Here is a 23,186-nt window from a genome sequence, read left to right as displayed (position 1 = left end):
CTAGATGATCTCCTGAGGTCCCTTCCAACCCTGATATTCTATGATTCTATGACTCGATGACCTTTCAAGATCCCTTCCAGCTCTATGAGATAGGTATATCTCCATATATATTCCCCCCACCCAAACTGAGGGATATACCCCAGGAATGAAGAGGAGTGTCCCAACAGAGGAGGGAAGCAGGATGGTGTGGGGAGGCTGAGAAGTGGCAGGTGAGGTAGAAGCGCTGGCTGGAGGCTGTAGTGAGGAATGCTTGTCCAGGTGGGGTGGCCCCTTAGTAGCAGGGGTCTCCATTGGGTCCTAGTCACAGCACCAGGCATCTCGGGAAGCTTTAGGTTCTCTAAAATCTGCTATTTAACAACCCCATTAATGTGCTTTCCCTGCATTTGGGGGCAGAGGGCTCTGCTTCCCAAGGGTGTCCCTTTCCCGCCATCCTCCACGCACATCGGGAGGGCGGGGCCTGCCCCGGGGGGTGTTCTGATCGGAGCCGGGAATGCTCTGGGCATGGCTGGCACGGCACAGCACCCATCAGTAGGTCTGCGGTGTCAGGATGAAGAGTCGGTCCTCTTCCCTGCGGATCCACTTCATCAGCTTGTTGACAGCGCTGACGGCGGCTGCCTTGGTCCCCAGCGGGCTGTAGCACACGTAGAGCTCGAAGGCACTGGTCACCTGGGGGAGAGATGGGAGCCAATCCCAGTCAGTGCCTGGGCACAGAGCCTGCCTCCAGATGCCAGGAGGAGTCCAGGAGAATGGCCCAGCGATGAGGTCACTAACCTAGGAGATGGGGGTTCAATTCCTTGCCCTGTTACAGATCTTGGCCCAGATCACGTAGTCTCTCTGGCCTCAGTTTCCCCATCTCAACAATGGGGAGGGCAGCACTGCTGCATGGGGGGGTTATGAAGACACGTACATTAGAGACTGCAAGCGGACAGGGTTTTCCACCTCCTAACTGGGGAGCAAAGGTGGTTGGCACATTTCAGTAATTAACATTGTCCATTCTGCTTATGAAAGTTTAAACCCTGTAAGGGCCATCCCTTCCCCCCGGAGCTCCCTGGATTTGTACAAAAAAAGATGGATTTAACCTTTCCATCCCAGGGAGATGCCCAAGTTATGCCCACTCATGCCCTAGACCAGCAGCTACTTTTCCTAGAATGCAGCAACCCTCATCTCTAACATGGAGATGAGGCCTGTGGAAAGGCCTTGCTGCACTGCATACTGGAAACTATCTCAGCTCAACATGGAGCATTGCATGCTGCAATGGGTGCACGCTGCAATGGGTACATGCTGGCACATCAAGGACTCCGACAAGGCTAGGACTCTCCCACAAAAGCCAGAGCAGGGGGCAACTCCCAGCTTGGAGAACAACACTAGAAGTCTTCTGCCGTGTATTCACATTGTATCACCCTGGTGTCCCGCAGCATCACTGTGCTACAACCTAAAGGTCTCACAGCTGTTTGTGTGAGGATGCACACAAGAGATGGGCTCTCAGAGGAGCAGCAAGAGAGTACGGCAGCAAAGAAGGGCATTGACAAATTGGAGCGGGTTCGGAGAAGAGCCAGGAGGCTGATTAAAGAATTGGAGAACCTACCTTATGGTGAGACACGAAAGGAGCTCAATCAATTTAGCTTAACAACAAAAAGGTGAAGGGGTGACTAGAATCACAGTCTGTAAGTACCTACAAGGGGAACAGATATTTAACAATGGGCTCTTCAGGCCAGCAAGTCTAACACAGACCAATGGGTGGAAGCTGAAGGTAGGCAAATCTAGACTGGAAATAAGGCGTACATTTTTAACAGTGAGGGGAATTAACCATGGGAACAACTTACCCAGGGTTGTGGTGGGTTCTCCATCACTGACCATTTTTAAATCCAGATGGGATGTTTTTCTATAATATCTGCCCTAGTTCAAACAGCAATAATTGTGGGGCAGTCTCTACAGAGGGGGGCAGATTAGATGGAATCATCTATGAAACCCCTGGTTACCGTGTACATCATGGTTGTCATTGTGCTGCAAAACCATGGCCATTTGGAACTCCGTGATGGGGACAGGGCTGGAACTCAGCTTGGCCTGCCAAAAGCCCAGGACTCTGCCACTTAAACTAAAGGAGATTCCCCTGAGCAGCAAACAGTATAAGGCTTATGACACACACTGAGCAGTTCTTATTTTCTCTCTCTCCCCCATGTATTTCCCAGGCACTTATCCTGACTGTGTGTTGGTATCCAGGTTCCATGCAGAGGAAATTCCATGCAGAGGACAGTGGAACATACACGCTAGCCAGACCACTTCAGTGTACTCTAGCTCTCCTATCTCAGCTTGTTATCCCCATCGTGGCATGTGGGTCTTTGCCCCCTCTAGTGGCTGGTCCTAATAAGAGGAGAAAAGTCTACTACTGTTGCCAGCATTAATCCTGTAGCTCAAATGACAGAGGCTTGGCTGGTTCACACTCTTTAGATGTGGGACAGCTGATGGAAGGATGAGTGGTTCTTACCCAAGCCAGGAGATTTTCGCTGGGTCCTGTGAAGTAGATGTTTTTCAGGGGGCGGGAGGAGTTGTGGGCACGGCTGTGCAGGTACTGGTATAGCTCCAGCAGCCTCTGCTTCTCCTCCTCGCTGACATAGGGAGCCTCAATCTCAGGGCTGGAAAAAACAAATTGCCCTTTGATTAACCTCCCAGAACGTTAACCTGACCAGGGTAAGCTCCACGCAACAGAGCAATGGAACTCCTTGTCCCAGGACAACTGCAATGGGTCACACAAAGCTACTGAACCCAGTGGGCAGCACATGCAACCGACCTGCATACCTTGCAGGGTGATGGAGATCACCGGTAGCCAGCACCCACCCATGTCTGCCAGCTTGTTGCAGGTGATTCTGATGGAAATTGCACACTTGCTGGCACCTGCCTGTCACTGCCAGCTCCTCTCAAGGAAACTCTTGGACCCAATGAAGGACCCAGCATGGGGCGCTGTGAAGAGCAGCTAGCCTGCAAGGTGAGGAGGAGCATGTCCTTCACCACTCCCTGTCTCTGGTGCAAAGAGGTCTGGGTAATATAATATGCAAATGAACACACAGGCCTTGCTAGACCACTGCAGTGGAGACCTTCCCGGTGTTTGGTTTTTTCCAGGATTTGCCATGGAGGCCTCTCTACGCTCCCCAGCCCACACCAGTCTTCAAGCCATGCACAAGGGGATCTTCTGGATGGCATTGCCCTGGAATCCTGGCAGCTGTTCCTAGACCAACCACAGGAGTCCCTGCGGATCAGTGCCACCCCCAGTGGGGGACAGTCCAGGACCCAAGGAGTACGGGTCTGGGAGATGGGTGTAAGCGAGCCCTCCAGAGCAATCCATTAGGAAGCCGGCTGCAGTTGGAGTCACACACTGCAGCCTGGCTGGATGTTCCCCCTCCCATTTTGCCACCAGTGACGCAGCTCCCCGAGCCGGAACAGTGCTGGGAGCACTAGTGCAGACAGGGTCTAGACCCATCTGGCACCAGCTGCCTGGAGCCTGGCCTACCTTGGCCAGCAGCAGGAAGCTGCCCTGTTGGGAGCAGCACTGGGAACATGAGGCATTCAGGCTGGTGTGGCGGGTGTCTTCTCCCAAGCACCAATCACTGTCAGGGTGGGGAAGCTGCTTTGTGAGCTCCCTGACTCTGGCTGCAGGGCACCCCCTTGGAGCTGCCACCCTCGAGCCCTGTGCCAGGCCTGCAAGGATCCCCTCTGCACTGAATGCCCCCCACAGTCCACTGCTCAGGGCACACCTGGGAGAGACCCACCCTGCCCCCCAATGACACACCCCAGGGCTTCGTGTGTACCTGACTTGCACTGTGGTGCATGAGGTGCCATGTGTGGCTCTAATGCAATGCCAGCTGTAAGCACAAGTGGTGGCTCTGGGGCACCGTGAGACTCACAGGCTGACCCAGGCACCATCAGTCCCTGGCACCAGCTTAGTGGCAGTCCAGGATCTGGCAGGCAGGGAAGCAGCCCTGGCTGGCACGGATTGTCATGGCCACAGTTGGGAGCTACCCCTGTGCTCTGATGGCACAGAGCAGCCCCAAGGACTCATCCCAGCCATGCACGCTCCCCTTGGCTCCGCGTCTGGCGATGGAGACCATGCCCACCTCGACTCTCACCTGGTGAAGAGCCCCGAGCTCTTGGATTTGTAGATGAAGTGTCTTAGGTCCGGGATCCCCACTTGGGAGACGCTGTAGAAGGGGGTACGTAGGGCCTCCTGCAGGGCATGGGACACGCCACGCTTCCGCAGGCGCTCCTGGAAGCGGCGCTTGCAGTCAGAGACAGTGAAGAAGTCCTCACGGTCGGTGGAAACCAGGAGCAGGCACAGGTCCATGTCCTGCTCCAGGTATGAGATGTGGGCATGGAAGAAGCCACTGGAGTTGAACTTGGGCAGGCAGATAGGAGTCCAGGCCTCGCCTTCACGAAAGGAGGAGGAGGAGCTGATGAGGTTGAAGAGTAAATGCAGGTCAATGGGATGCAGGAACTGGTCCTTTCTCCTCACCAGAGACACCAGCTGGTTCCTGGACAGCAGGATGGAGAACACCAGGCTTTTTGCCTTGGCCTGCTGGAGGCAGGTGCTCACGGTGTCCCTGAGCCCCGCTGCCATTGGCAGGCAGCGCGCGGCACCCATCAGGAAGCTGGGGTCCCGAGCCATCAGGTCCAGCAAGTTGTCAGTGATGCGCTCGGAGCCCGCCAGCAGCCTGCGTAGGTCATAGTTCTGCTTCTGCTGGAAGATGTGGTTGAGCTGGGTCCAGGTGAGCAGGCTGAGGATCTGGTAGTAGATGTAGAGGAGCTCATGGGCGATCTCCTGCTCCGACTGCCGCGTCCGGGCCATGGCCACCAGCACCAGGGGGCTCCGGCGCACAAAGACCACCTTGTAGCCATCTGCCCGGCGTGGGAGGAGAGAGAGGGACACGTCAGCCCAGGGCAGCGCACCGCTGGGAAACACCAGGGAGCTCTTGTGGCTCGGGAGGGTCAGCGAATGAGGCCACGTCTACGCTACAGGCACTACTATGCTGGCGCAACTCCGTACCACAGACACAGCCTACACGAACCACTGGGTTTAGGAATACCACCTCCCTGAGTGATGGTGGGTAGGTCTTCTGTTGGCCTAGCTGCATCTACACCAGGGGTTAGGTCGTCATAGTTACGGGAAGCGCCGTAGCTACGATGACCTAACCCCTGTTGTAGATGCACCTAGGCCAATGGAAGACCTAGCTACCGTCTCTATGCAGCTAATCAACCTACATTTTCAGTGTCAGTCAGGCCTGAGAAGCAAGGACAGCTGTCCTTGCAGTGAGGTGGACACTGAGGGTAAGCTCCTCCAGCAATCCAGTATTCCTGGACCTAGCCAGGGAAGGGAAACCCAGTGCTTCCCCTGCACTGTGTCAGAGCCACAGGCTTTCGTGTGCCCTTTCCAGGGAGACACCAACACACAGGTCCCTCGTCTCCTCATCTGCCTCCCTCTGTAACCATCTCACAGTGCCCTCAATTTGCCCGCACATTTAAAGCACTCACCAACAGCGGATGCCCGGATTCGCACACACGGCTGTGGTAACTGCACTTGCAAATCAGGCAGCTGTGTTTGCAGCTGGAGGCCGGGCCCAGCGCCTGCCCTGCTCCCAGGACAGCAGTGAGCTCCTGTCCAAGCCGGTGCTCCGGCTGCTCTGTGCAGCGGTCGACAGCGGAGCATCACATCTAAGGTACAGCTAATACTCCCCGAGGCAGCATGTGCCATCAAGTGGCCCCTGCCTGCAATGGTACCTGCATGGATAGACCTGATGGCATTCTTCTCTGCCTCCAGGAAGGACACCAGGGCCATCATCACTCCCATGGTGCTGGACAGCGCCTCCTCTGAGCCGTAGCGGGAATACACTGGCTTGCCCGCCTCGCTCAGCACGAACACATGCTTCTGATGCATGCGCCAGGTCTCCATGGTCATGTCCTCGTCCTCCTTCTCTGACCGCGCTGAGTCCCTCCGGGCCGTCTGCAGCGAGAGATCCATCTTGTCCTCCTGGCTCGGCCTCATCTCCTCCTCCAGGTCTAATGCCATGCCTGTCAGCTGTGTGCTGAGCTCACTGAAGTCCTTGCTGATCTGTTCTATGCTGGTCTGGTCTGCCTGGTCCCCTCGCCCTTCCTCAGAGCTCCTGGACACAACGTCTCCATCCTCAGGGCTCGTCAGGTCCTCGTAGGACCGGGTGTGAACAAACATCGCCCCCTCCTGGCCTGCCCCTGGAAACCAAGACACCGGAGAGCTTTAGCCTCTCCTCTCCAGTGCCAAGATGACTGCTCCAAGACAAGCTAGGACAGCTGACTGGATGGTGGGGAGAAATGAGCCAGACCCTGGGAGACACCACAGATGGAGGGGAACCCCACTCGACCCCTGCAGGACCAATAACAAAGTCAGGCCCCATTCCCCCCGCTAGAGAGAGGCCGATACCCCAAGTCTCCAAACCCCACCCTGTGTTAGAGCCCCATCTCTGAAGCAGAGCAGGCCCACTCCTAAAGCAGAGCCAGCAACTCTGATGCCTGCACCCAGGGGCCCGGCTGGCTCAGTCTCTCATGGCCGTCGGGCTCTCCAGACACCTGCAAAGAGAAACCAACATGGCTGACCGTAGAGCCTAGCTGTCCTCTGAATAGTGCCACAGAATGGCGCTGCCGGAACTATCTGTGCCCTACTGGGGTTGAACCATGCCAGCTGCACACACAAAACCCCTGCACCCCTGGTGATGCTGGCAGGCCAGATACCAGCTTTTTCCCAAGCTGCAGGCATTAGCTAAGAACTGACAAACTCATAGCTGGAGACCAGACCACTTCACCTGTATGGTAGTTTTCCTCAAAAGAGCTATTACATTCTTATAAGACATTGGTTGTTTAGACCAGGGGTCTCAAACACGTGGCCCGGGGGCTGCATGCGGCCCGCAGGGTTGTTTTATGCAGCCCGCGAGCTCCTCGGGGCCCCCCCCCCGCTCACCCCAGGGTTTACCTAGAGCGGCTCCAGCCTGACATGCACCAGGGGAAGGGCAGGCTCCCTGCCTGCCCTGCCCCCTGCTGCTCCGGGAAGCGGCCGGAACATGGGGAAGGGGGGGCACAGGGCTCCGTGTGTTGCTCTTGCTTCAGGCAGCGCCCCCAGCAGGTCATATTGTCCGCAGTTCCCCATTCCCAGACAATGGGAGCTGCTGGGGGTAGTGCCTGAAGCAACAGCAACACACAGACCCCTGTGCTCCTTCTCCCCCAGGTTCCGGCCACTTCCCGGAGTGGTGCGGGGACAGGCAGGCAGGCGGCCTGCCCTGCCCCTGGTGCGTGTCAGGCCGGAGCCCGCCCCCCGAGCCCCTCCTGCAGCCCGACCCCCTGCTGTACCCCACACCCCTCCTGCACCCCACACCCCAACTCCCTGCCCTGAGCCCCCATCACACCCCACACCCCTCCTGTCCTCCCTGGGGGCTGGAAGGGGGCAGAGTTGGGGTGGGGATTTCAGGGAAGGGGTTAGAATGGGAGCAGGACCTCATGGAAGGGGTGGAGTGGGGGCGGGGCCAAGGGTGGCAGGGGGAGGTGTCAGTAATGCAGCCCTCGGCCAATGTACTAGTCCTCATGGTCATTTGAGTTTGAGACCCCTGATTTAGACTCTATGAAACGCTTGTAAATTGCAGCCTGCATTAATCTCGCTTGCAATGTCTGTATCCCAGGCTATAAGAAGAGAGGTAAGCTTTGGTTTATAACTTTGAAAATGTCTGCTCTGAATTTGTGAACCCAGGCACAGGAATTGTCCCCCCACTCTTCCAGAAGGACTATAAAAATCAGATGGGCCATCAAGAAACATCGCAATACTACCTGCAAGGAAGCTCGTCCTGCGGACTTGGAAGCTGAATGAAGAAAATAAAACCAAATCACAGGAAAGTTTTCCATCTTTTTGGCTGTTTGAACTCTGAAGGGCCAGAGACTCTAAGGCCATGTCTACGTGACCACTTTTGTCGGTATAATGTCGCTCAGGGGTGTGAACAAAACACACCCTGAATGACATGTTACACTGACAGAAGTGCCACTGTGGACAGCGCTGTGCTAGTGGGAGAGCTTCTCCCGCTGACACAGCTACCACCGCTTGTGGAGGTGGTTTTATTATGTCGACGGGAGAGCTCTCTCCCACCGGCATAAAGTGGCTACACGAGCACTCTTACAGCGGCGCAGCTGCACTGGGACAGCTGTGCCGCTGTAAGCTCGCTAGTGTAGACATGGCCTAACCTGAAGCCAGAGATCCTCAGGGGGTGCCTCCTGAGTCCACCCTGAAAGAGACTTTGAATTGACAGATCACTACAACTCGTTCACTCTTAGGATTAGACGGTAACTCATTGGGGTGGATATGTTCACTTGCTTTAACCTGTAAATAACTCCCTTATACCTTTTTCCTAGTTAATAACCCTTTAGATAGCTTATTACAGACTGGCCACAGGTGTGGTCTTTGGAGTAAGATCTAGGGGACCAACTGATCTGGGGTAAGTGACTGGTCTCTTGGGACTGGGAGCAACCTGAATATGTGGTGTGATTTTTGATGTAAGTGACCATTTATCACTAAATCCAATTTGTCTGGGTGGCACGATAATTTGGGGACTGTCTGTGACTCCATGATGAGACTGTGACAGTGATCCAGGAGTTCACATTTGTTACTGGCATGGTAAAATCTGATTATAGACCACCAGCTTGGGGTGTCTGCCCTGTTTGTGACTGTCTGTCCTGAGGTTGCCACTCAGGGTCCTGAGCCTCTCCAGACAGCGTGACCACCACCTCCTCCCCCTCCCATCCCAGCACAAGGCTGGGGCAGGCGCTTTGTTTTATGGCCTCTCTTATCTCTGCTCCGGAGCTGTGGGGGGACTTTAGTCTGGGCTGGGGAGGCAGGCACCCTGCCACAGCCATGCAGACCTGTGGTTTAGAGATGCTGCCCAAAGCACAACACAGGGGACTGGGCACAGGGCAAGGGAATCCCCGGGCTCTGTGCCTACAGCCTTTGCCCACTGAGCCAGCCCCAGCGCTGGGGGTTGGTGGAGGGAGCCTTGTCCAGCCCCTGCAGGGAACGAGGGGCAGGGGGTGATTGAGCAGAGTAAACCAGCCACCAAGGGCCCAGACGGCATGCTCCTAGTGGGGTCCCCTCCCAGTGGACATGACCCTGATGGGGGGAGCACATTTTTTTTTTTTTTTTATAATGGAGATATCCTATCTCCTAGAACTGGAAGGGACCTTAAAAGGTCATCAAGTCCAGCCCCCTGCCTTCATTAACAGGACCAAGTACTGATTTTGCCCCAGATCCCTAAGTGGCCCCCTCAAGGACTGAGCTCACAACCCTGGGTTTAGCAGGCCAATGCTCAAACCACTGAGCTATCCTCCCACCCCGACATGACAGCTCTTGTGTCGCTGTGACTCACACATTTAAAGGGCCAGCACTGCACCAGGGCAGTAACTTGGTTTTTCCCGTAGATCACGTCCAGACTCCATGGCACCATCCCTCACCAGGGAGTGCCCTCTGCAAACCCTGCTATCTAAATCCCCAGGTGGGCGGGGGGGCACAGATTGTTCCTCACCCCACACTTGGCAACCAGTCCAGCAAACTCCCTGCAGCCCGAGCCTGCGTTACCCTTTGTCCGAGGCCCCTCCGTCAGGAGCTTTCCTGGGGGCAGCAGTGGGGTGGGTGCATTAGAAGGACTGGCGATACGTTGCCACTGAAGCTGCACTGCCAAGATCCCAGAGGAAGGGTCGGGCATCCCCAGCTGGTGTGGAGTCCCTGAAGCTGGGCCTCCCCTCCGGGGGCCTGCCCCCCCCCAATGGAACCTCAGGGTATCAGGAACAGTCAACATGGATTCACCAAGGGCAAGTTATGACTGACCAACCTGATTGTCTTCTATGATGAGATAATTGGCTCTGTGGATATGGGGAAAGCTTGACTTTAGCAAAGCTTTTGATACGGTCTCCCACAGTATTCTTGCCAGCAAGTTAAAGAAGTATCGATTGGATGAATGGACTATAAGGTGGACAAAAAGCTGGCTAGATCATCAGGCTCAATGGGTAGTGATCAACGGCTTGATGTCTAGTTGGCAGCCAGTATCAAGCGGAGTGCCCAAGTGGTCGGTCTTGGGGCCAGTTTTGTTCAACATCTTCATTAATGATCTGGATGATGGGATCAACTGCACCCTCAGCAAGTTTGCGGATAACTCTAAGATGTTAGGGGGGGAGAGGTAGATAAGCTGGAAGGTAGGGATAGGGTCCAGACGGACCTAGACAAATTGGAGGATTGGGCCAAAAGAAATCTAATGAGGTTCAACAAGGCAAGTGCAGAGTCCTGCACTTAGGATGGTAGAATCCCATGCATTGCTAGAGGCTGGGGACCAACTGGCTAAGCGGCAGTTCTGCAGAAAAGGACCTGGGGACTACAGTGGACGAGAAGCTGGATATGAGTCAACAGTGTGCCTTTGTTGCCAAAAAAGGCTAACGGCATATTGGGCTGCATTGGTAGAAGCATTGTCAGCAGATCAAGGGAAGTGATTATTCCCCTCTATTTGGCACTGGTGAGGGCACATCTGGAGTATTGCATCCAGTTTTGGGCCCCCCACTTCAGAAAGGATGTGGACAAATTGGAGGGAGACTAGCGGAGGGCAACGAAAATGATGAGGGGGCTGGGGCACATGACTTACGAGGAGAGGCTGAGGGAACTGGGCTGGTTTAGTCTGCAGAAGAGAAGAGTGAGGGGGGATTTGATAGTGGCCTTCAACTACCTGAAGGGGGGTTACAAAGAGGATGGAGCTCGGCTGTTCTCAGAGGTGGCAGATGACAGAACAAGGAGCAATGGTCTCAAGTTGTAGTGGGGGAAGTCTAGGTTGGATACTAGGAAACACTATTTCACTGGGAGGGTGGTGAAGCACTGGAATGGGTTACTAAGGGAGGTGGTGGAATCTCCATCCTTAGAGGTTTTTAAGGCCCGGATTGACAAAGCCCTGGCTGGGATGATTTAGTTGGGGTTGGTCCTGCTTTGAGCAGGGGGTTAGACTAGATGATCTCCTGAGGTCTCTTCCAACCCTAATCTTCTATGATTCTATAATTGTTCCAGCCTCACCTCCTCCAGAAGGTCACTGCGTGGGGAAAGATGCCCTCTCTGGCTCCATCCCACTGTGCCCAGGGTGGTGAGACACCAACCCAGAGTCCTGGCCACTTGGGTCACTGCAGGTCCCATGCCCTTCACAGCCCTATTAGCGTCATGGTCCTGGCCACATTCCCATCACCCTACGCTCATTGTCCTCTTCCACAATTCCCTGCTTGCTGATTGGCTGGGGCATCTGAGCCACATAAGAACTGCACAGTTGTTTCTCATTAACTATGGAGAGCTTGTGGGATGCTGTCTCACCTATAAATCCCTGGGGTGGATGGCTTCCCCACCAACCATCCCACAGCAAACATGGCAGCCTTGACTTGTGACATGTGTTCCCATTCCATCACCCAGCTGTGACGTTATTGACTTAAACTGTAACCATATAGAGCATTGTTGCAACCACTGTTATATATATTTGCAGCAAATATTGTACAAAGGTTGTCAAGTGAGGTGTCTATGGAAAGGTTGTAGTTTGCTGGTTATGATTATGCTGTCTGTATGTGTGTATCAGTTTTGTATCTGAAGTTATGAATATTGGATATGTACTTGTATCTCAATTCTAAATAGCCTCAGTGAAGCATTTGGTCAGCTTCTTGAGAAAGGACTATTCTCAGTAACTGCCCAATCAAGAAAACACTTAACTGACAATGGACTTTGGGAGATGCCAATCCATATCTGAGCTTTCCTAAGAATGTTCAAACTAACATGTAAACAATGGCGTCGGCCTGCAAAAAGCTGAATCATTCATAGACATGTGACATGCCCAAGTGGCTACAAACTCCATCTTGTTGCTGTGATTTTGCACAGGAGAACAAAGGGGTTTCCGCCCACAAGAGAAAGAATATAAAAGGCCTGGAAACCTCTCCATTTTGTCTTCAATCCTGCTTCTTACCTCTGGAGGAACTTTGCTACAAACTGAAGCTCTGAACAAAGGACTGAATGACCCATCCAAACTGTGGATGTACTCCAGAGACTTGAGTTGAACCTGAAGTTTGTTCCATCACTGCTACAAGCCTGAACCAAGAACTTTGCCATTACTGTATGTAATTGATTCCATTTAACCAATTTTAGGTCTCATCTATATTTCTTTCTTTTTATGAATAAACCTTTAGATTCTAAAGGATTGGCAACAGCGTGATTTGTGGGTAAGATCTAACTTGTATATTGACCTGGATCTGGGGCTTGGTCCTTTGGGATTGTGAGAACCTTTTTTCTTTTATTGGGGTATTGGTTTTCATAACCATTCATCCCCAAAACAAGTGGTGCTGGTGGTGATACAAGAGAACTGGAGTATCTAAGGGAATTGCTTGTATGACTTATGATTAGCCAATGGGGTAAAACCAAAGTCCCCTCTGTTTGACTGGTTTGGCGTGCCTTAATAGTAAAGGAATTCCAGCTTTGGGTTGTAACTGCCTGGCTCTAAGCAATTTGTCCTGAATTGATACTCTCAGTTGTGTCCCACCAAAGGCTGCATTGTTACACCAGCCAAACCCCGTTATTCCAACCCATTTATCTCATGAAGGAATTCACTACGTGGGACTGGGCAGAGACAGGGTCAGAAAGTCAGGCGGACATTTTTGTTGTGGGCATGACCTTGGGGCGCCAGTCAAAGTGAGAGATCTTCCCAGTTATGGAGTCGGGCCCCTTCTCCTGATCTGCTCCCGGGTGGAGAAAGCGGCTCAGTTACGACATCTGTACTAATCCCATAGCAGCTTCAGAGCAAGGATGGAAACTCTTCCCCATGCTGGCTCCAGGGTCATTCCCAGCACTAGCTCTGCCACCAGTGTCCCCCTGCCACAGCTGGGGCCGGAAGCATGGAGCCGTGTCTCCGGGGGGGGGGGGGGATGACACCCGGAAAGGGGAAAGTGGCCAAGGCTGGTGCCACAGCTAGTGCCAGGGGTGGGGCTGGCAGTGGAGCCCCGGGTGCAGGGCTGGGAGCCCACTTGCAGGGCCAGAGGGAGCAGAGCCCCGGGAGCAGGGCTGGCAGCTGGGAGCCCACATGCAGGGCTGGCAGCTGGAGCCCTGGGCACAGGGCACTAGGCACCCCCCACAACCCTAGTTTCCACACCTATGCATGGGACAGCTTAATCCATGGGGATAACATGACGTGATCAGCCCAGAGATGGACCCTCACTCACATCATTCCTGCTGGTTGGCCTATGCACCAGTCACGGTACCTCAGCTAGGGTGGCCTGCTCCTCCCAGTATCCTTCCCAAGCTAGCCCGGGAAATGAAAGATTAAGTTGTTTTCGGCCTCCCCCCCTGGGGCCAGCAGAACAATCGCACAGCTGGAGTGAGCATGGCCCCTCCTACGAATGCAATAATCCCCTGCCCCTACCTGGTTCCATGCCCTGAGCCAGCCCTGGGGTGGGGCTCTCCGACCTCTCTGTGGGTTGCCCATCTGCTGGCACCAAGGACCCGTTGGGGACTTCCCAGCCTTTCTTCTTGTGAATGTCAGCAGCCATTCCTCAGAGGCTGGCAGGGACCTGCACACAAAGGAAACTGTCAGCCCTCCATGTCCCGCTGCTCTCTTGCCTGGTCTTGCTGCTCCCCAGCGTGGGCAGACGGAAGCACCACGACACAGTGGGCATCGCATCAGAGTGGTGGTGAGGGGGGAAACCTATCCAGGAATGTCTGGGTGGGGTGGCAGCAGCAATGGGGAATGGGCCAGAGGGTAAGTAGTTCAGTTCTCTTTGATCATGGTCTGGAGCTCACTAGGGGGAGGAAACAGCTGGGCATGTCTCTGGTAGCACATGGAGCAGGCGTGTAAAAGCCATCTCTGCGCCACCTATCCATAGTAGGTGGGACACATCTACAGGAGGTACCTCTTCTACATCCAGGCTGAGATCACATCCACGTTACTCAGCCACGGGAAGGGCCTGGAGTTCTCTCTTCCATTGTGGGAGTCATGCCACAAAAGGGACAGTGGTAAAAAGGACAGGGGGCGGGTCCTGGGGAGGGTGACAAGGGAAAGGGCACGTCGTCTGAGCAGCCCTGACAACCTTTCAATGGGGGTAAGAGGAGCAGAAGCATCGGGACGATCCTTGGAGCGCCACTGGCTGCTTTGGGTCAAGAGGACCGGTTGGAGGAGCCGAGTGGGGAAGAGTGGTCAGAGGGAACAAGACCCATCCCTCATCAATGGGGCCGGTTGGTCTGAATGAGGGAAAGCAATGGCTCTAGAGATCCCCAGAGCAGTAACATAATGAAAGGGGGTGGGAGCTGGGTGGGAAGGGTGAGAAGCTGGCATGGGGAGTTAGTCAAGCATGGCTCATTCAGTCACTTCCCCATGGCTGGCCCCAATCCCAATCAGACTCCTGAGCCAGTTGGATGCCAGCGCCTCACCAGGCCAGTGGGAGCATGTGGGCAGGAGGAATCAGAGTGGAGCCTGGATCCTTCCAGTGCAAGAATCCCCCCTTCCTCACCCACATTCCCCAGGGCTTGGCTCTCACCAGGAAGAGCTTCTCACCCCGCTAGTTTAAGCAGCTCCATCCCAGCCACTCACTGGCTGGGGAGTGATGGGGGAGCACAGAGGAGGCCAAAGAGATGGGTGTCCTGTCCGTGCTCACCCCTGCCTCCCTTGTTCTTAGGCCTGTCACTAACACCATCCCACCACTGCTACTGATTGTTTTCTTGGTGTCAAGCAAAGATGTTCTGAAATGGCTAGAGATGAGGCTCAAGCTCTGCTAGGAGCAGGGTGGCCTAGTGGATTGAGCGCTGTAGGGGGGCTCAGAAGAGGCAGGCTCTATTCCTGGTTCTGCTGCTGGGTGACCTCCCTGCCTCAGTTTCCCCATCTGTAAAAGGGGATAATGCTGACCTGCTTTGTAACATGCTTTGAGAACTAAAGACAAAAAAGCACAGCCTCCTTGCCTAGACCTTGAGCAGAGCTGAGACTTTGGTCACATTAGCATTCGCCACCTAATTCTCCTGGCTCAGTTGGGGTGCACAAACTCCTGGAAAGGCGTCATGAAAGCTGCTCTAATTCCAGCAGGGTTTCCTCTCTTCCACAGTCCTGTATAATGGATCCCATTGGTTTTCTCTTTCTGGGGCCTGAGGCCAACTCATTGGTCCCCTTGTTATTTGTTGTCCTGGGTTTGGGTTGAATTCACCTCTGTGCCACATGAGTGCCTAGCCACCACTCAAACCACATTGGAGTCCTGTGACACTAGCCCGTGCGCTGGCTCCTCTGCCCAGCCTGCCCTTTACACTGGCACTGCTTCACCTCTCCCTGCATTCGGCATATGTATTTGAAATGGACAGAGCACAGAAAAGAGAAGGAGTGGCTTAGCCAACCAAACAATATCGATTCTTCGCTCTTACCCAGTGCTTTTCATTGATAGATCTCAAAGTGCTTTACGGAGGAGGTCAGTACCATTATCCCCATTTTATTAATGGGGGAACTGAGGCACAGGGAGGGACATGATAGGCCCAAGATCAACCAGCAAAGCAGTGGCAGAGCCAAACATTGGTCCCAGGCCTCCAGGGTCCCAGTTCACTGAATCACCCTGCAGTAGCCTGTAAAGTTGATAGCGGTGATAATCTATCTCATCGGATAGGGTTTTTTTCCCCCAGAAAACCTGACAAGCCATTTTCACATAAAAAGTTGGATAAAACACCAAGTGCGGCCTACAAAAGCAATGCCACATGTGAGCCTCGAGTTTGTTTTCCTTCATGGTGCAATAAGTTGTTTTTTAGATTAAATATGCTCATGTTTGGCCATCATTTTTCGTAACTGATGGTTCATCTGTCAGCAGAACCCGGCACATAAAATCTTCAGAGAACGCCATGGAGAATTGGCCACTCTCTCCTAGGGCTTCAAAGAGGACTGAGGCCACAAGGTTCCCTCAGCTTAGCTGCCTTTATTCAAAACAGCCACCATCTCCTATTCCTCTTACCATGAGGGAAACCAAGCTACCTTCAGGGGATGGGTGGACCTACCATGCTGAGGAAGAGAGAAGTACTGTGAGGACTAGGTGAATGGAGACATGGGCAGCCTGTGTCCCCCGGAGAACAGTGGGAGACCTCAGCTGTTTTGAAAGTGGGCAGATTTTTGTGGAATTCTCTGAACATTATTATTCATCCTGCCTCCTTATTCAGTATGGCCAACCTCAGGAGAGCCAGACTCATGAGTTGGACCCCCACATACTATGCGGTTGGCCCCCCAAGTCATGAGACTTCAAAAACATCCTCAGGCCATGGTTCCTGGCCTGTCTTTTGCCCTTCTAATTCCCCTCTACTCCTATGGCTCTGCATGTGTGATCCTTTCAGGTTGACAAGGCAACCTCCAGCACACACTAAAATACACCCCTCCCCTGGCTGCTCAGAGGGAGCCCCCACTTACCCTCTCCGCACCGCTGAGATGGGGAGCTGCCATCCCCTGCCTATTATTGCCTTGACTCCCCCTCCCAGGCCTTGCTGCCCCCCGAGGCTTCTCTCCTACCTGGATCCCGAGGCGAAGAGAGGTGATGAGGCAGTGGGAGGCGTTGCTGGTGGGTCCAAAAGACCCTCCCCCAGCCTCACTGGAGGGTGGTGACCCATCAGGAACTGCCATGCTGCAAAACAGCCTGATTTGTGTTGGGCCACAGCTGGCATGACGTTGGGACATGACTTGGCCAGCCCAGGCCTGTCACATAGCTCTGAAATGTTTCTGCTTAGGCTGGCACCATGTCGTTGGGCAACCAGATTCCAGCTGCAAGTGAGGTGAAGAGGGCCAATGTTCAGATGCAGCACTTAAGTGAGGTTAACGCCAGGTGTGCCCATGGATCCCACGCGTGGCTACAGAGATCAGGTAACAGCATGAGCCAAAGGGCCACTCGGCGCAGTGGCATGGTTTATGTTTGCACACGCAGGATTCGCAGCACAGCAGTGGCACATGAACACATCGGGGTGGGTGGGTCTGAGCGCACTGAAGTCATGGGGGCGGGCTCAAGACTTGTGGGAAGAATTGAGCTGCCACCTTTAACACTTTAAAGGATTGGGGCCTGTTTTATAGCGCCCCTTTCTGGCTGCGACCTAGGCTTGCACTTGCTGGGCCAGCACCTTCCCTGGGGGAATTCTGCCTTAAACCTTCACACCAAGCCCAGGGAAGGTGGTTTTTATTTGTTTTATTGCAAGTCTCCTCAACAAACAAGATCATCTTCCCCACCTCTGTCCCTCACATCTGTCAGTTCATCACCCCAAAAGCTCCTGGCTCTTACCTCAGAGCCTTGTGGTAACAGGACTTCCCACAGTCTGGCGCTGTCCATTTGTCTCTTAGAGCAGTTCTGCCCAGCAGCGGCCGCAGCCTCTGGCAGGTATTGCAGCCCCCCTTCCATTTCCTGCTCCTCCTTCTATGAGGATCAGCCAGTTAAGGTGCAGCTCTTTCCCAGGTGCAGCAGCAGGGCTAATCAGCCAGCCAGCTGCTGGTCTCTGATCTCAGTGGGATGATAGGTATCCCCTTATAACTTTACAGGGCCCAAAAGTTCTGAATGGCAGAATATAAAGCCCTGGAGGCTGGGTATCAGACTCGTTCATTTTCTGCTCGTGGGCAGAGCAGAGGCTGAAATAGAATCTGGATCAATGAAGGTCTATCACCGCAGTGCACAAAGTGGCAGGCCTGCTTTGGCTGGAATTACACTAAGGACAGACATAAGTAGTTAACACATACTGCAAGGGACCATTAACTACTCGTGCTAAACAACCTGCTCCACTTCGTATTTAGCTGTGACACTGAGTACCTTTTCCAGACTTGCAGAAGAGCTCTGTATAGCTAGAAAGTTTGTCTCTCTCCCCAATAGAAGTTGGTCCAATACAAGATATTACCTTGCACACCTTGGATCTCTAATATCCTGGGACTGACACGGCTACAACAACACTGCATACTCAGGCCAGACAAACAGATTCCTTTCTTCTCTTCGAACAGGCACGTGTCAGGAACTAGCAAAGGGAACTGAAAGCAAAAGCGGGACCTGAAAGCAGTGCATGAACCTGATCTGGGCCTAGCCCTGGTGCTTTAGCTTTACTGTCTTTATCTGAGACGTATGTAAGGCCAGTTGCCACTGTGCAGACTCTGAGCTATGTAGTTTGCCTCAACAGTTTGCGTCATCTCCTGTTCTTAAACACAGTCTGAAAAGACCAGCATTCAGGGCTCTGTGCTGCTTCTGCAACAGTGGCTTGCACAATGCTTAGCACAACTCAAGGAACTACATGCGTCTTGCTGCGTTAAGGATGGCGAAGCATCAGCTATCACAGGGGAAGCTCTGACCTCAGATCCTGGCTGGGGCCCCAAAGGATTAACTGATTTTCCACAATTCTGAAATGCAGCCATTTGTACAAGACACATTCACATCTCCCTCCTTTCAGACCACGTTCCCGTTGACTATTTGAAGGCATCTTACAGCTGTCATTCTGTTTAATGAGTTACAGCTCTAATGAGGGTGGCATTGGCTCTGGGCCCAGGGCCATAAACAGCTAAATAAACAAACTTTTGCCCTCTTCAATTCCTGTGCTGAAATACTCCCTCCCTCCTTCACCCACAGTTCTCTGCAGCAAAACCAAATGCAAGAAGTGAAAGGCAGCACTTGCGGGACAAGTGTGTATCTGCTACTACCAGTATCAGATGGGCCCTATCAATCGACTCCCATTTGGAAGAGCTTTCGATTCTGAGATGCCAAGGCCAAAAGGGAACCTTGTGACCATCTGGTCTGACTTCCCACATAGTACAGGCCAGAGAACTGCCCCATGATAATTCCTAGAGCAGATCTTTTAGAAAAGTATCCAATCTTGATTTAAAAATGGTCAGTGATGGAGAATCCACCATGACCCAGGGTAAATGGTTCCAATGGTTAATTGCGCTCCCTGTTAAAAATGTACACCTTATTACCAGTCTGAATTTGTCGAGCTGTATAGTGCAGTCTGCTAGATTGAAGAGCCCATTGTTTAATATTTGTTCGCCATGTACTTATAGATAGTAATCATGTCACCTTAAACCTTCTCTTTGTTAAGCTAAATGGACAGAGTCTATCACTATAAGGCATAGCTTTTACTCCTTTAATCATTCTCAGGGCTCTTTTCTGAAACCTCTCCAATTTACCAACATCCTGCTTGAGTTGTGGGCACCAGAACTGGACACAAGATTCCAGCAGCGGTCGTACCAATGCCAAGTAGAGAGATAAAATAACCTCGACGCCTACTCAAGATTCCTCTGTTTATGCATTCCAGGCTCACATTCGCTTGTTACACTGGGAGCTCATGTTCAGCTGATTATCCACCACACTCCTCACAGGTATGTCTACACTACCCGCCGGATCGGCGGCTAGCAATCGATCCAGCGGGGATCAATTTATCGCGTCTAGTCTAGACACAATAAATCGACCCACGAGCCCTCTTCCGTCGACTCCTGTACTCCAGCACACAGGCAGAGTCGACGGGGGAGCGGCAGCAGTCAACTCACCGTGGTGAAGACACCACGGTAAATCGATACAAGTACGTCGACTTCAGCTACGTTATTCATGTAGCTGAAGTTGCTTAACTTAGATTGATTCACACCCCCCTCCCCCAGTGTAGACCAGGGCCACATCTTTTTCAGAGTCACTGCTTCCCAGGATAGAGTCCCCCATTCTGTAAGTAGGACCTGCATTCTTTGTTCCTAGATGTGTACCATTACGTTTAGCTGTATTAAAACACATATTGTTTGCTTGCAGACAGTTTACCAAGTAAGCTAAATCACACTGAATCAGTGACCTGTCCTCTTCATTATTTAAAACTCCTGCAATTTTTGGGTCATCTGCAAACTTTATCCCTGATTTTGTTTGCTTCCAGGTCATTGATAAAAATGTTAAATAGTGTAGGGCTAAGAACTGATCCCCAATGGAAACACACCCGCTCGATGACGATTCCCAGTTTACAGTTACATTGAGACCTATCAGTTAGCCAGTTTTTAATCCATTAAATGTGAACCATGTACATCTTATATCATTTTATTTTTTTTAAATCATAGAATCAGAGAAGATTAGGGTTGGAAGAGACCTCAGGAGGTCATCTAGTCCAACCCGCTGCTCAAAACAGGACCAACCCCAACTAAATCATCCCAGCCAGGACTTTGTCAAGCTAGGCCTTAAAAACCTCTAAGGATGGAGATTCCACCACCTCCCTAGGTAACCCTAGGTAATCAAAATGTCACGTGGTGCCAAGTCAAACACCTTAGAAAAGTCTAACGTATTACATCAACCTTTATTAACCAAACTTGAAAAGATATCAAGGTAGTGTGATGGGATCTATTTTTCATAAACCAATTGATTTGCATTAATTAACCTCCTTTAATTCCTTATTAATCAAGTCTCATATCATTCTCTTGCTCCATTCTCTTGCCCAGGATCCATGTCAGGCTGACCAGCCTATAATTACCTGGGTCAATTTTAAAAATTGGCACAACATTAATGTTCTTCCACTCCTCTGGAATTTCCCTAGTGCTCCAAGACTTATTTAAAAAAATCAATATTAATAGTCCAGCATGCTCTTCAGCCAGCCCTTTTGAAACTCTTGGATGCAAGTTTGACCTGCTGATTTAAAAATTAGTTAGTAGCTACTGTTCAACATCCACCAGAGATACTAGTGAAACGGGGAGAGTGTAATTACTATGTGATGAGACTATATCATCTGATCCCACCCAAATACAGAACAGCAATATTTATTTAGCACTTCTGCCGTTATTACTGATGATTCCACCGTGTCCATTAAGTAATGGACCAAGGCCATTGCCAGGATGCTTTTTATGCCCAATATATTTTAAAAACGCATTGTCCTTAACTCTGCCGGCCATAGATTTCTCATATCCCTTGGCTTCCCTGTCAGTTTTCTACAATTCTTAACTTCTGATTTATATTCATTACTATCAACTTCCCTTTTCCTCCATTTGTTGTATTTTTTTTATAGCTGCCCTCACTTCCTCTCTAAACCAGGTCAGCTTTTTTTAACCAGTACAGCCTTCCCTCCTTGATTTTGGCTTTTTGGGCATCTGCTAACAATGTTCTGAAATGATTCACTGTTATCATTCCCATTTTTCTGATTAAATTCATCCTCCCGGCTGATTTGGCTCATAATTGTTTTCAGCTTTGTGAATACAGCACTATTAAAGCACCAAGGGTACATATCACTGGTCTGATCATTACTCTGCATGCACGTTATAAATGCAGTTAAGTCATGGTCACGTATACCTAAGTTACAGTGAATTTTTAGTTCTCTTTAAAAAGTGCAGCGCTGCTGGAAGCTTCTCCCACAGCCCTGCTCTAGCACACCAGGTACTGTCCAGCACAGCTGCTGCTTCCAGCCATGGCAGATCTAACCCTAAGTCCTGCCGCTTCCCCTTCCAGTCGCTGCAAAGCTCTGTCGGTAGCCACTTATGGATTCTCTGGGCGCTGGCAGCAGGGGTTCCCCAGCTGCGGAGTTGGCGAGCAGAGGCATCACTTAGCACTGCAAGGGCTGGGGCTGCAGTGGTTTCTCTGACTGGCCCAGCTGGAAAGCAGCTGACGAGGTCTGTGCTGCACTCAGCTTGAGGGGTCTCACTGGTCACTTCCCAGCAGTGGGATTTCACCAGTGATAGACACAGGGAATGGGATGCGGAGCCTTTGGGCTGATGGTTTGACTTTGGCCCAAGATGGTTGTGATCGCAGTTCCCATCTAGTTAGGTGGGCTGTGGGAAATGGGCTTTGTGGGCAGGTGTTAACATCAAGACCACTGCCACTGGAAACCCACCGCTGGGCATGAGGGCTCTTGGATGGCAGGGGAGGAGTATGCCCTGGTGCTCCTGGGGGCTGTGCTTGTTCTCTATGCTTCAGGATGCCCAGCCTGGCACTTTTCACCAGCACTTATCTGGGCTTGTGTTGTCTGCCCCCATCCTCCCCACTCCCGCTCCCAAACTGAGACGGGGTAAGACCAGATGGAAGCACAGCCGGGGGTGCAGGGATGCCCCTGTTTTCCTCTCACTATCCTTGCCCCACCCTGACCCTGCCTTCACCCACAACGCAGGAGGAGCCCCTCCCCGCACAGGAACACTGGCAGCTCGCTGCCAGAGGGAGACCAGGCACATCTCTCGCTTGGGCACCCTTCCTTGCAGACCCCACTCACTATGCCTAGGAGATGTCTTGGAGGTGGCCAAGAAGCACCACAGCCAAAGGGGACAGGCTCCCCGGGGAGGCTGGATCTTGGAGAGCAACGTCGGGGACACGCAAGGACAGAGAGAGACTCAAAGGGACCAACCTGTGCGGTTCAACCAGCTGCGCTCGGGAGGCCCTGCTTCGCAGCTCTGGCAGGAACCCAGCGTCAGTGGCTGCTTTGCGAAGCTTAGACAAAGGGGGAGGGAGGGATGCCCCGGGGGGCCCTCGGCCTGCCTGCTGCTGCCTCCTCTGGACACGCTGTCATTGTAATCGCAGACACACTGTACAGGGCGTCCAGCCAAGCTTGCTCCTGCTGAGTCCAGCCAGGAAAGCACTGCACAACTGCTTCTCCTCTAGCTCCGTTTCCAGTGTCACATACCCCAGTGCAGCTTGGGGATTGTAGTCCACAAGGATTCAGTGCAGTCTGCACGGGTCACTTGGGCCGCCCATTCTCCCCCACTCTGGGGACTAGTGCAGCGCTGGTCCCCGCAGTGGTCACCAGTGCTTTGTCCAGCAGTTTGACGCAAGCTACTGCTGCGAAACCCTTAGCACAGAGCAGCCTGCGTGAATGTTCTCCTCTATTTCCATTGCACTGTGCTCAGCTGTGGTTCTGGCTGCAGTGCAATCAGACCCAGAGGCAGGCCAAAGCCCAGGGGCTATGCCTGTCTAATAACATGCCTCTGCTTCCAGGATAGGGTGATCAGATAGCAAGTGTGGAAAATTCAGGATGCTATTTTTCCAGGGGGGAGGGGTATAGTTGCGTATATAAGCCAAAGTCCCTAATATCGGGACGGTCCCACTAACACTGGGAGTCTGGTCACCCTGTTCCAGGGAGAGGAACAAGTTCAGTACAAGGGGCTTTCTGATGATAGAGTGCAGCAGCCTAAACTCTGATGAGAGCAGAGAGAAGCCTGCACCAGTGATCC

General features: G+C 52.6%; 1 protein-coding gene across 1 annotated transcript; it reads right to left on the bottom strand.

Annotated features, from left to right (window-relative positions):
- Positions 1-22,647, bottom strand: MON1A (MON1 homolog A, secretory trafficking associated). The gene is made up of 6 exons (XM_034776598.1): positions 22,364-22,647; positions 13,470-13,617; positions 5,767-6,234; positions 4,122-4,887; positions 2,486-2,633; positions 1-666 (listed from the first exon to the last, which is right to left on the bottom strand). The coding sequence occupies exons 2-6, from the start codon at positions 13,594-13,596 to the stop codon at positions 526-528; spliced, it is 1,650 nt and encodes a 549-aa protein (XP_034632489.1). The 5' UTR covers positions 13,597-13,617; positions 22,364-22,647; the 3' UTR covers positions 1-525.
- Between the last annotated feature and the right edge of the window lie 539 nt (positions 22,648-23,186).

The sequence above is a fragment of the Trachemys scripta genome, chromosome 7 (genome assembly GCF_013100865.1).
Source record: "Trachemys scripta elegans isolate TJP31775 chromosome 7, CAS_Tse_1.0, whole genome shotgun sequence".
NCBI lineage: Eukaryota > Metazoa > Chordata > Testudines > Emydidae > Trachemys > Trachemys scripta.
This window is presented reverse-complemented; position numbering and strand designations above follow the sequence as displayed.